At 38.3% G+C, this 13,437-nt stretch overlaps 1 protein-coding gene across 1 annotated transcript in view; it reads right to left on the bottom strand.

The window, feature by feature from the left end:
• Nucleotides 1-13,437, bottom strand: part of ryr1a (ryanodine receptor 1a (skeletal)) — a 61,504-nt gene that overhangs the window by 28,159 nt on the left and 19,908 nt on the right. The window contains 33 exon segments of the mRNA XM_048180843.1: nucleotides 55-166; nucleotides 259-385; nucleotides 1,208-1,268; nucleotides 1,475-1,524; nucleotides 1,699-1,820; nucleotides 1,909-1,976; nucleotides 2,059-2,174; nucleotides 2,424-2,547; nucleotides 2,680-2,755; nucleotides 2,869-2,946; nucleotides 3,137-3,277; nucleotides 3,420-3,509; nucleotides 3,740-3,818; nucleotides 3,912-4,075; nucleotides 4,190-4,330; nucleotides 4,409-4,499; nucleotides 5,900-6,120; nucleotides 6,295-6,464; nucleotides 6,552-6,672; nucleotides 6,766-6,877; nucleotides 6,998-7,184; nucleotides 7,413-7,548; nucleotides 7,636-7,730; nucleotides 7,900-8,032; nucleotides 8,135-8,249; nucleotides 8,370-8,643; nucleotides 8,738-8,878; nucleotides 9,036-9,150; nucleotides 9,828-10,028; nucleotides 10,113-10,715; nucleotides 11,627-12,071; nucleotides 12,233-12,459; nucleotides 12,565-12,651. Coding sequence (XP_048036800.1) covers nucleotides 55-166; nucleotides 259-385; nucleotides 1,208-1,268; nucleotides 1,475-1,524; nucleotides 1,699-1,820; nucleotides 1,909-1,976; nucleotides 2,059-2,174; nucleotides 2,424-2,547; nucleotides 2,680-2,755; nucleotides 2,869-2,946; nucleotides 3,137-3,277; nucleotides 3,420-3,509; nucleotides 3,740-3,818; nucleotides 3,912-4,075; nucleotides 4,190-4,330; nucleotides 4,409-4,499; nucleotides 5,900-6,120; nucleotides 6,295-6,464; nucleotides 6,552-6,672; nucleotides 6,766-6,877; nucleotides 6,998-7,184; nucleotides 7,413-7,548; nucleotides 7,636-7,730; nucleotides 7,900-8,032; nucleotides 8,135-8,249; nucleotides 8,370-8,643; nucleotides 8,738-8,878; nucleotides 9,036-9,150; nucleotides 9,828-10,028; nucleotides 10,113-10,715; nucleotides 11,627-12,071; nucleotides 12,233-12,459; nucleotides 12,565-12,651 — 5,023 coding nt within the window.

Genomic DNA, 13,437 nt, shown 5'->3' with positions numbered 1-13,437 from the left:
TATATCATTTTAAAACGAACGTATGATAATTTAGTTTTCATAAAAGGTCCTTACGCATAACATCATCTCCAAATTGGTGCTGAGCGACATGGTCAAACAGTGAAGTGAGGACAGGGAGCAGAGCTGTTGTGGTGTAGTTAATATTCTGGGACACGCCTTTCACTGGCTGAGAAACAAAAGACACAGATTGATTTGTGCCATGCAAAAACAATGAAGGAAATAAACACATTGCCGTAATTAGCATTGCTAAAGTTGCACCTGATTGCCTTTGGACACTTTGCCAAGTTTGAGGTTTTCCACCATCTTTTCAATGTCATCAGCTGCACTCTCAAAGAACGAACGCAGCCCTGCTTTTACGATCTCAGGCCCGGATTTCATCACAGTTCTGTTAAAGTCAGAGAAATTTCAAAAATTAGATAGTTCCTGGAGGGCCACTGTCCAGCAGAGTTTAGCTCCAATCCACCTAATCAAGGGCTGTGTTCGAAATCACCCCCTATACCCCCATTCACTATTCCCTACATTAGTCCTCTAATGTAGTTCACTTGAGGGGGTGAATGAAAACGAGGAGTGAATTCAGACACTTTTGCATAGTTTGTGCTTGCTGTTTAATAATTTAAACTTAGCAAACTGGCAGCTCCATTAGTAAGATTTATCTTGAACTCTGTCATGGAAACTATGTATAAATCTTAGATAAACAATTTAATAATCAATTGAAAAGGAATTTAAACCTGTATGATATTACACTGTAGCCACATTGGACCAGTGGTTTGGAAAATAGATGAATGGATGATCAACCTGAAGGTGCCATCTTCTGGTCAGATGCGGGAATTCATTCGGCACATGATTCTCACAGCATATTATGGGTATTCTTAAGCCATTGAGTGTACATTGGTTGTACACTCATTGTTGTGATGCATTATGGGATTAAATGAATGCACTCGATCACGTTCACTATGGTTTCGGACACCCCTACAAATGGCTGTCCCCAAAACAGTGCCCTGTTTAAGGGTACATGGGGCGATTTTGGACAAAGCCAAGGTCTTCAGGATTACTAGAAACATCCAGGCAGGTGTTTTGGAGCCGTTTGGAGCTACACTCTGCAGGACAGTAGCCCTCCAGGAGTGGAGTTTGACACATGTGAGATACAACATACAACTGTGACACAACTGTTATCTATTCTGATTGACAATTCATTTCAATGACTTACCTGGCATCAAGTGAGCGTGCAAGGATATGAAGGCAGTTGACAATAGCAGGTGCATCCGTACCTATGTATCACATACAGATGGTATTACATCAAGGATATATATTCAGCTTTTTTTGGAACCATAAACACTGAGGTAAAGCACATTAGATGCTCTACTGATTTAGTTGATGGAGAGAAACACACAAAAGAAAGGAAAAACAACTTGAAATCAAAGTAATAAGAAAGCAAAAAAGGAAAGGTGATGGAGGACAGCAGAGTACATCTTACCAAAGAGAAACACTCTGTGTCGCACCAGGGCAGACATCTTACAGAAGATACTGATACCAAATTAAAGGAAATCAAAGAAACATAAGAATGAATGTGAGAGAAAGAGGGAAAAGAATGCAGCAAGAGGAATAGAGTAAAATAAAAAGTTTTAAAAAATGTAATGTGAAAAAATCTTGTATTTGGCTTTAACATCACATTGGACTGTTAAGTGTCTGTGTTGTTACCTTGCAATCATCTCTTTTTCCTTATTTGAGGCGTGTCCGCCACTGCCTAGGATTTTGGCCGGCGTGGAGAGGAAGTAGAGGCAGTGGTTTTTAAAATACTGATTTATCAAAGGCAGAAGAATCTGAGGAGGACAGGAATATTTCACACACATTATTTGCAGTTCTATGCTAACATTAAATGCTGAAAGATTTCTTGGACGTATAGAGCACCTTGGCAAAGAACTTAATCTCTTGTTCGTGCGGTGACTTTTCCACACGCCCACTGCTGACAACTGCCTCTGTAAACACAGATGTCACAAGAAATTGAGTTCATCTCAGTTCATCCATAAATTCATGCAATACAAATGAATGCAGCTGTACCAAGATGTGCTATGAACTCCTGGGCAATGTCCATCCACTTCAGCAGCTTCTGTAGGAAGCCATATGCAAAACGCTTCTCAATAGATGAAATGTCACTTTCCATATCTTTGAGCCCCCTGGACAGAGAGATTTTAGACAATCAGAATACATTTACATTTATGCATTTGGCAGACGCTTTTATCCAAAGTGACTTACATTGCATTTTACTATACATTTGTATCTGAGTATGTGCAATCCCTGGGATCGAACCCATGACCTTGGCATTGCTAGTGCCATGCTCTAACCACTGAGCTACAGGAAAGAATTATAGAATATAGCAATCACATTATTTTGGAGTATATAATGGGTTTCAGTGGCTCCTGTACCTTGTCACAGCATATCCATTGAGCTGCAGAAACTTGAGCAGCTCGTATGCTTTCTCTCTATCTCGTGCCTTTTCTTTAGCCGTCAGTGTGTCGTAAGGCACAAGCAAAGGGTGTGTTCCTCCACCTAAATACAAACACATCAAGAGAGATGTTGAAAAACTAAAATGAGCTGCAACTAAAAATACAAACTATAAGAATAATACAGGAAAATCATTAAAAAAGCTATTTGTTGATCAGACATTGGAGATAAGCTAACCTTTTGCTTGTAACTCCATTTTCTTCTTGCGGCCCCAGGTGTTGTGGTAGTTTTCAGCAAGCTGCTCTGCCATAGACTAGACACAATGTAGTGTGCTGTTAGCCATGATGGTTTCTGTTATATTGGTGATATTGAACTAAATGGGACTGTGCTGTCTTTCTTTCAATCTAGTGTATTAGCATTGTGTACCTGTAGCTCTCTGGACAGTGTCATGCCTGAGATGTCAATGGGCTGAGGGCTGTAGCCATGACTGGGGTCATAGGTCGCCTATGAAAAGAAATGGTAAAAACACTGCATTCGTGAATTATGATATCATACTCATATTTGCAGTATCAGTAATATATGCAATTTGCTGTTTAACATGAGAAACAAATGTCACAAAACTTAGCTTAGAGTTTTAGATGCAGCAGTATGCAGCTAGTATTTGGTTAGTATCTAAATATACATTTTTCCATACCTGAGCAGTCTGTGAGATCTTGCGAGCGGTCTTCTTCTCTGTTTTCTCGTCATCTCCATCTCTGGCTTTGTCCAATGTCCACTCCCAGGCAATCATGGCTTTGATGGACTCTTTAATAGGCCAGCGGTATATTTCTTTATCCTAATTAAAATATAAATTTGAACATATGATATAAGTCACTTACAATAACCAAAATAGCACTATGAAGTCTGAGAGAGAGAGAGAGAGAGAGAGAGAGAGAGAGAGAGAGAGTTAAAATGTAATATTATATGATGTCTGTTACCTTTTCAGAGAATGTTTTGTAAGGCCTGAGCATGGGATGAGTCTTGGCGTTTTCATCCAACACCTCACCAAATGTCCAGTTGTTTTGGATCTGGTGGATTATAAGGTACTGGTAAAACTCTTATGCAAATAAACAAACAAACAAACAAACAAGCAAACAGATAGACAGATAGATAGATAGATAGATAGATAGATAGATAGATAGATAGATAGATAGATAGATAGATACCCCTCAGTACTTTTGTGGGTAAGTACACTGTAAGTACATTGAAAGTGTACATACTGTAAAATAAAGTGCAGCCCAAATAATATAATATATACCTTTTCAAAAGCCCATCTGTCATGTGTGTATTCTGCATATCTATTAATGAAACCATCCAGCTTCTCAGGAATGATAGTGCTATAAAAAGAGAAAATTACAACAGCATAAGTAATCAAATATTTGACTTTTTGGCAATTTGATTAATCGCACTACACAATAGAATAAATGTACTTAGTGGTATCAACAGGTTTGGGGTCAAAGTTGCCCTCAGCATCAACAGAAGCCTTTTTCTCTGTTTTGGAGGAGTAGCTGGCGTCCACATAATCGGGAGGAATTGCTCCAGCAATCGCACATATGCAAGGCATGGCGATTTTGAAAAGTTCTGCATCAAATTTCTGTTGGCGGACACAAATTAGAGTAGTTATTTATTATGTTATTATGTCATTTGAATGCATTTTGGGGGCAGAATAACACTCATACTCTCTCAGACAGCTCAGCGATATTCCCACCTTGTGAGCCAGAGATTCAAAAATTCCCCAGAAGAGTTTACGAGTGAGATGAAGCTCTTCCTCTGATGATACGCCAAAGTTAGCCCAGCCATTGGGCAAACAATAGTATTTCCAACAACGCTCATAATGATTAGTAAGCAGCTGCAAAATAATGAGACAAATGACTGTGGCAAACAGCTTAAATTCATTGTACTGACGTGTAATGATATAATCCCATACCTTAAGGGGCATTTTAGCATACTCGTTCAGAATCGGCACGTCAAATACCAGCCGCCTGAGGAGGTGCTGGAGCATAGAAGGACGTAGGTACCTGTAAAACAAATATCACATAAAAATTAAAAGGATATCATGTTGAATCACCAGTAAAATTATGAAAATAATGACATCAGGTAAGCTAAATGCTTTGAATGCATACAGTTTTATTGGCGTTTGTTATAATGCACAATCAGTGTTGGCTAAGTTACTCTAAAAAGTAATTAATTACTAGCTACTAATTACATCTTCAACAGTGTAATTAGATTACTGTACTAATTACTCTCTCTCAAATGTATTGCAGTGTTTCCCATACATTGACTAGACTGTGGCGGCCCGCCACATTCTAATTGGTCCCGCCACAGTCTCAAAATATGAATACGATATGACGCGATATTTAAATTACTGTCTGATAATTGCGCTCCTTTATATGGCAAAAGTGGGAGTCATAGAGCAAAATAAGTAGACTAGCACCAATTAAGTTTTCGTGCACTATATTCAAAGTCATCTAAAGCCATTCCATAGCTTTTTTTTTTTCTTCCAAGAATTAGGCTAGAATACTTTTTGCTGCTGAATTATATACTCACCTAGTTTACTTATTTATTTATTGGTCAGCTTATGATTATATATTTTTATTTTTATTTTTATCTATAATGAAGTAGTGTGTTTAGTGCATTCTGGATTGGTTAACAAATCAAAGAGTGACCATTAGTTCCACAAATACAGTCACAGGCTCCCACTAATAAATTAATTCAACAAAGGTAACCTCTTTTGCTACATATTTTTAATGGTTTAAATGTGTACTCTACATGTTTGACCACTTACGAACTCTCATTTAGCCTACTATATGTTGTGTACATGACTAATGTGCCCAACCATCAGCAATAAATAAATTACTTTTAGAGCACAAAATTGTTTACAAGAGAACAAATTTCTTCATTGATCTAGTCACTTAATTTTGCTCTTAGAATGCACTAGATTCATGCATTTAAATTTAAAATGTACAAAATTTTCCTCCGGGGGGCATGCCGCCGGACCCCCCTAGAGGAACCGATGTCCACCCACTACAGTCTCACAAAATCCTGTGGGAAACACTGTATTGCACTACATTACTTATTGGTTTTATAATTCCATTGTTCAACCTTGACCAGTTGAATAATTTAAGGATAGACATGAAACTGCTTTTTTAATTATTTTAAATAATTAATATAAAATTGCATAAATTATTCTTGAATTTATTCTTGTTCTTATTTAAAGGGAGAAGGTTACATTACAAACATACATTTTAACATTAGATGTTGAATTTTGATGTTAAATCCACTACTGTTTTATATAGAATTGTTCTAGTCTATACAGTGTTTGATGCAATTACATCAGAATTAACTGTAATTAAATTACAGAAAAATTAAGAATAATCCCTTACTTTACATTAAACCTAACACTGTGCACAATACTTACCTGCATAAAGACATGAGGCATTCCTCAATGACATCTCTCTGAGCTTTAGTAAGAGAGCGTCCTCGGGACAGCCTGTAGATTGTGTGAAGCATAGAGTCGATCATGATGGCACGGTGGTCCGTCCCGGCGAACAAAGGAGCACATTTAGTGATGAGAGGAAGCACAGCGGAGCACAGGTAACGGTTCAGAGCCAGGGCCATTTCTGTAGTGCTGAATGCAGCCTTAGAGAAAGAACAGGATAATAATTATGACAGTACTGCAGATAGTTATGTAAAGAGAACAAGGAAATGTTGCAAGCTAGACTTGAACCCACATTTCCCATGTGAGCACCATCATTTGAATGCAGTCACAGGCAGCATTTTTGTTAGTAAAGTATGATACAGCAGGCATCTTACTGTGTCTAAGGAAGCTGCTGCTCTCATGTCAGGCAGGAAGCCCACTTCCAGTACATGCAACAGGAAGTCCTGGTTGTCAATGCCGTAAACTCTGTCCAGGAACAGGACCATTGGTGCTTTATGATCAGGCACGAAACTAGCAGACATCTTTGGCTCAATGACGCTGTTATCTGAAATATATTGAGCGCAATAAGACAGGAAGTGTGAGAAAGGTAAAGATTTAAGCTTCCATCTACAAACTCTTTACTTATTATTACCTTTTCCAAAAGCAGGTATCTGGACTGGCAAGCTGATCACACCAACCAGATCCTCAATGGGCACAAGAGATCTAAGAATGGCCCTGATTCTCAAAGCCTCGCCTTTACCAGCCTGGATCAACTATACAAACAGACAGGAAGTGTAAGATGTTCAATCAAGTCAGATCTCACTGAATACCACTCAAGCTGTTACATACAGTACAAACACACTTACATGCATTTCAGGAGCGCAGCGTCCCAGCAAATCAATAAGAGCTGAATAAAAGGACATGATGGCATTTCCCAGGTGAACTCTGTTCTCCTCGTGCTGCTCCTCACCACCAAACCTGACAAAACATGAACAAGAAACACTAAAAAACACAATAGGATATTCCAAAGACTTTATCAGGATAAAATGTCTTTAATATACCAGAAGGTAATCTAGTACAGAGATGCTTTGCACTTACATCGGGAAGCGTCTATCTTTTTTAACAGTGGGTCCATCTCTTGCAGGATCCTCTGAGATCTTAATGGCTTCTTCAATGGCAGCAAGCAGACCATTGCCCCCTTCTCCTCTCAGCGCAGGACCAAAACACTCAGGCCTCCTGATCAGCAGCCGGACCACCACATTAGCATTCTCCTCCACGCTCTCTCCTGAAAGCAGAGCATTTTACAAAACTTTAAATTTTTAATTTAATGTAAGTATTAAATAGTGTCTGTTTTGATCTATCATAGCTATACTTTAAATCATTATTTATTTTACAACATTCTTTGTACTTCGCACACTAACAAACACCAGACTATACAGTATTTTATGTATAATACCTTTAGAATTTCCTTTGTCCAGTTAAACACAATCATAATCACATCATAAATACAAACCATTAACAAATACAGCAAAGCGCAGGAAATCCAGATACTTCTCTCCTCCACATGGATTCCACCCAATATCTGGGTAACCTTTTGATAAGAGCATGGGGCAGCTCTGCAGGCCACAACCAGCCAGATACTTCACCACCTGCACAAACAGAGAGACAAAAAGATTTTTTTGGGAGCCACTAAAACTGGTCTCAAAGATTTCCATCTGTACTTTAGGATGACGCACCATCTCCAGGTCTTGCTCTTGAAGAGCCAGAGCAAGTTCGTTGTTATCGATACAGGATGCAGCGGCAACATCAAGAGGAGTAGAGCCACGCATTCCTGAAACAGTGATCACTGGTTGACTGATACAACACTAAATAATATACATTTATAGCTGAGTTTAAATTACATTTACTTTAATTTTAACTAGGCTAAAAAATAAATGTACATACTAGAGATGAAAATTATTAAAAACTGAAAGTTGGTTTCTTTAAGAATCAGGCTTTACCCAGCCCAATCCCACTGTTCTGCAGGAGGTAGCCCAGATGATCGAACATTGAGCGCTGATTCTGTCTGCTGATACGACAGAAATAACACAGGAAACGACAGCAGTTGGTCACCATTCGAGGGAATCTGATCTCCTGCCCAGAGCAAATGAGAATCAAATTAAATCTTTCAAAGCAACTGGTTATTCAAATGTTTGAACATCGCATAAAAATGTGTTAAAAATATAAACGGCGTACCTTTGAATCTCCACCTCCAAGTACGTTCACCATAACCTCCATGACGGTCTCATGCATTCCCAAAGCTCTCATCAGGTTGGGGTGCTGGTAGAATACCCTGTTACTCATAATATTTCTGAAAGAGAAACAAAGGATGTTTGCAACTCCACAGTGTTGGAAATTTCTGACTGTGTATCTATTGCAGTTGCTGTTACTTAAGTTGAAGGACTTTTTTAGTGTGCGATCATGCACTCACCCGATACTCTGGATCATCAGTCTCTCCTCTTCTGGCCCCATCTGAACGATAAGCAGGGATCGGATCTGCCCCAGACACTCCAGTAGCTCCATAGTGTCTTGCACAGACACAGCGTTGATAGTGTAGGCTTTGGGCAACGCTCGGATCAGCTCACCCAGGGCATCATACTGCCGGTGTAGCAGACTGAACATGAGCCTCACCAGCTCAGGGTTCTGAATGAAAGATTCCTGAGCCCAATGGATCATGGTGTGAGAGATCAACTCCTGCAGAGTACCTGTGTCACAAGAGCAGACATTCATGTAATTATGGTATGGAAAACAAGATGGGACAGTGGAGTCTAATATGAAGTGAAAAACAACATCTTTTACTGGGTTTTTTGTCTTCTTCAGGTTCAGGCTCAGCCTCCGGCTTCTTTCGTAAGCTCTTAACTTTCTGCACCAATCTCAAGAGGCGCCCACGAAGAGAGGTGTCCACCGCCTCTTCCTGCTCCTCCTCTTCAATATGCACACCTATGACAGAGAAGGAGAATCCATGTGACTCCCTTACATTATGTTTGAGAACAGTGAATCTAATAGGAATAAACATGGAATGTAACAATACTGGTCTTTGTTTTAAACAGCGACAGTATGTTCAATAAAAGAGTTTAGTTTGTGCAGTTAAACCAACCACAGTGAGCCAAAAGGTCATGGTGAAATGTCAGAAGGTCATTGCGGACATCCTCAGGAACGGGGCAGCAATCTTCCTCATCTGGACAATTCTTAAAGTTCATCAACATGTTCACCTGAATATACAGAGTGTAAAAAAAAATTCAAATCACAATAATTTTATATATTAAAACAATTAATAATTATATTTATTATAACTTTTAATAAATATTTATTATTATCATTATTATTATTATTATTATTATATAACTCTTATATACACTACTGTTGAAATGTTTAGAGTCAACTTTTTAAGGTTTTTGAAAGAAGTCCAAAAAAGGCTGCATTTATTGGAGAAAAAAATACAGTAAAAACAGTCATATTGTGAAATATTATTACAATTTAAAATAACCATTTTTTATTTGAATATATTTTAAAATATAATTTATTCCTGTGATGGCAAAGCTGAACTTTCAGCATCATTACCCCAGTCTTCAGTGTCATATGATCCATATGATCCATTCTAATACGCTGATCTGGTGCTCCAGAAACATTTCTAATTATTATCAATACTGAAAACAGTTGTGCTGCTTAATATTTTTTAAAACCAGGGGATTTTTTCCCCAGGATTCTGTAATGAACAGAAAGTTCAAAAGAACAGCATTTATTTGTAATATAAATCTTTTGTAACATTATAAATGTATTTACTGTAATTTTTCATCAATTTAATGCATCCTTGCTGAATAAAAGTATTCATTTCAATTAGATTACAGTGAATAAAATATCAGTATTTTATCTCCAGGCTGTACGGTACCTGTTCCTGTGGAGGGGAGCGGAATTCGCGGGTCTTGCGAGCTGTTTCTGCAGCACTCATCGTAAAGGCCTGCATGAGCTCATTATATCGCTGTCTCTGATTGGTCTGCACCTGGTTGACAAACTTGTCTGAGAAAGCGATGATGGCTTCCACTCTGTGACGCAGCTCACAGTCGCAAAAATATTGCAGGAGGGTACACATCTAAGGATGAGGAAGACAAAAAGTGAGACAAAAAGTCTAAAAGAGCTACTAACATATGAAAGTCTTCGATCAGCATTACTTCACCTGAAGTTTAACAGACTCAGGAAGCTTCATGTGCAGCAGTCCCTCTCCCACATCCTCCTCTTCCTTCACTTCTGCCTCAGCCGCACCAGTTTCTTTCTCAGCTTCTCCATCTGTTGTTTTCTCTCTGTCCATTTTTTCTGCAGCATGTTCATCCTCCTTCCCTTCTTTTTCTGCCTGCTCTTCATATTCCTCTTCCTCCTCAGGTTCAAGCTCATCCTCCTCTTCCTCAAGCTCTTCTTCATCTTCCTCTCCCATTCCTTCATCCAACAGTTCTCCCTCATTTTCACCCTCTATGTGTTCCTCTTTCTCTTTTACCTCCACTCCTTCCTCTTTGCTGACCAGCTGTTGTTCAGCATCTCCAATTTTGGCGGCCTCCAGTTCTTCAGCGTGGCTCTCTCCATCACTGAAGACAGATGGTTCGATCAGCTTTAGGATGTGCTTGACGTCGTTGTCGTCAAACACGCCCATTATGAGCAAAGTGCTGATGAGCTTTAGGATGGGCACGAAGTGGAACTCAACGCTGCCCCCTACAGGATCCCGCATGGCCTGCCCACCATCCTGCACGGCTTCGGTAAGCATGCTGAGGGCATGGTCCTTAAGCATCTAAAGTACAGAAAAAGAAGTCAACAACAATAAAAATGCCAATTTTGTGTCAGTATTCTTATTTTAGTATCATAGAGATCCTATTATAGTTTATTTTATATTTTGAATTAGTTTTTTATCATTTCTTTTTTTTTTTTGAATTTGCAAATTTAAAGTTCTGGTAATTTAGTCAATTTTTTTTAGTTTTTGTTTTTTTTTTTACATAAAATTGTGTCAATAAAATTAGTTAATTTTTATTTCAGTTTTAGTTTAAATTTTTTAGTACATCAAATTAAACTAAATAAAAATAAGAAATGTTGACTTGGCAACTAGCTGAAATAAAATAAGTTTAAGTTTTTTAATATTTTATTTAGTTTCAGTTAACATTCATTTCGCATAACAAAATTTTTTTTTTTTATGGTTTTAGTTGTAATTATAGTTTTAAGTAAAGGCCGCACAATATGTAAGATTTTTGGATTACAATATCAAAAAAACACTAGAACAATGTTATATATTTAGCTGCTTGCTAATATATAATTAGCAAGCAGCTAAAATATATATAATTAGCTGCTTATTTAGCTACTTGCATTATCCCAAATGTTTCCAAGAATGTTTAAATCCAGAGAATTTTAACCAGGACACAGACTGTGTCCTTGTGTCACCTATCAATGACATCATACCTGTGTTAGCATCAATTTTTTTTTAATTTATAAAAACTGTGGAAACACCAAAGATGCTTTAATATATTATGTGTCTTATTAGACAGGTGAGCAACTGTTTGAATACATTCATCGACAGAAAACTAATCATTGTTATATAGCTCAACACAGTACCACGCCTTTGTTTATAATAAGCGACCTCTAGTGGCGAAAATTACACATTGTGCCTTTAACTATAATAACCCTGGCCTCAATCACATTTCCTCCACCTACCTGTAGAGGTAGGATGGGGCTGAGGGTGTAGATGTCTGCATTAGTGCCCACAAACCCAGTTGGGGCGAAGTGAAGTTTGGGGCGCAGACAGGTGGTGAGCCCGACCCCAGGTAGCGCATGGGCCTTCTCAGCATCTGAATAGAGGGTGATGCTACGCGTCTCATCCGTCATGGGCACAATAAACTCTTTATTGGTCATGAGACGGTTACGCTTGGCGGATTCGAGGTGCATGGAGATGAGCAGGTCGTAATATCCGCTGCGGATGGGGCCGGGCAGGTAGGTGTTCTCGATGGCGTAAAAGAGCTGCGATTCGTCCACATGGCTGCAGAGGGCGTGTGCGACGCGGTTGTTGCCCAAAGCGCAGACAGAACCATACAGTTTCAGAGTGTGGTAATGAAACTTCATCAGGTCAGTGCGCTCCGACAGTTCCAGGATGTCAATGCACCTGGAAAAGAGAGGAAATTATTTCAAATTCAGCCACTTGTTTATTCAAAGTTACATTGTTGTTTTCATTGTACACTGAATTGTTTGATTTCAAAAGATCAAGGAAAGTTTTTCTCATTTCTAATGAACTAAGCAGGTAATATTTCCATGCTAATGTAATACCTGCTTTCTTCTGGAATGTGCAACGCCATCATAACGAGAGGTTCCATGCATTGCACCTTCCAGCCCTGCCTCTCACTCACGCGGCCAGTTTCAGGGGACAAAAAGTGATTAGGCATCCGGCTCCATATGACAGGTGTCAACATCTGGACATCTAGCCTGGGAGGACACTGAGGGACTGGGTTCTTATGGTCACTGCGGAACATGGCCGCAGAGATGGGCATAATGTTCTGGATAAAGTGTGGAAAAAGTAGAATATGATCTATATGATCTCATTTTTACAATGTTTGCACAAAAACAACCGAAAAAAGCAACTTTTGCACTGCTATAGTGACCTTTAGTTTGCCGAGTTCCACCTGTAACATGTTTTGGCTTGATGGCAAACAAAACACAGCAGGGAAGAGCTTAGTGTTGGGTTCCACCTGAAACAACAACAAAAAAAAGCTTATCATCACATTAAATGTACATAAATTGTGGTCATTATTTTTTATTTCTTTTAGGAAATTAAACATGTCAAATGTTTTCATCCCTTTTCATATTATGTAAATATTGGCATCAATTTATAATATTAATACATAATAACTTAAAAGACAAACAGAATAGAAACAATTCAATACAGCTATTAAAAACTGGCTTACACAATCAATCTTGTGACCATTAATTATTTGATGTATTATTAGTTTACATAATTGCTCATTAGTTGGATGAGCTAAATAAATATAAAAAAAAATAAATACATATATTATATATTATTTGTTTTAAAGTTTTGTTTGTAGGTTGTTATACTTTTTAGGCCTGTAAAAAAAGTGCTGCAAAATAGCTATTAGATAGAAGCATATATAAATTCAGCAAAAAAGTTACATTCCTTTTCCAGGATAGTGTATTTTAAAGATAATTTTGTAAAATCCAAATAAGCTTTACAGATATTTATAGGAAATGGTTTAAACATTGTTTTTTAATGCTTGTTTACAGAACCATTAACAATTATTGCACATGCACCTGTGGTACAGTCCTTATAAGTCCTTATTAACAGTTTGCAGGTGGTAGACAGTTAAGATTACAGTTCCAATAACTTAGGATACTAAAGAGACCCAAGAACTGGCAAATTTGGTCCAGTCCATGAGGGTGACTGGTGGCCACACAACATACTGACTGGTGCTTTTAATATCGACCCCCCCCTGTCATGGCAACACCCTGGCAACCACCCA

Source organism: Megalobrama amblycephala, linkage group LG2 (genome assembly GCF_018812025.1).
Source record: "Megalobrama amblycephala isolate DHTTF-2021 linkage group LG2, ASM1881202v1, whole genome shotgun sequence".
NCBI classification, from domain to species: Eukaryota; Metazoa; Chordata; class Actinopteri; order Cypriniformes; family Xenocyprididae; genus Megalobrama; species Megalobrama amblycephala.
The sequence above is the reverse complement of the archived record's forward strand: the minus strand, read 5'-3'. Positions and strand labels throughout refer to the sequence as shown.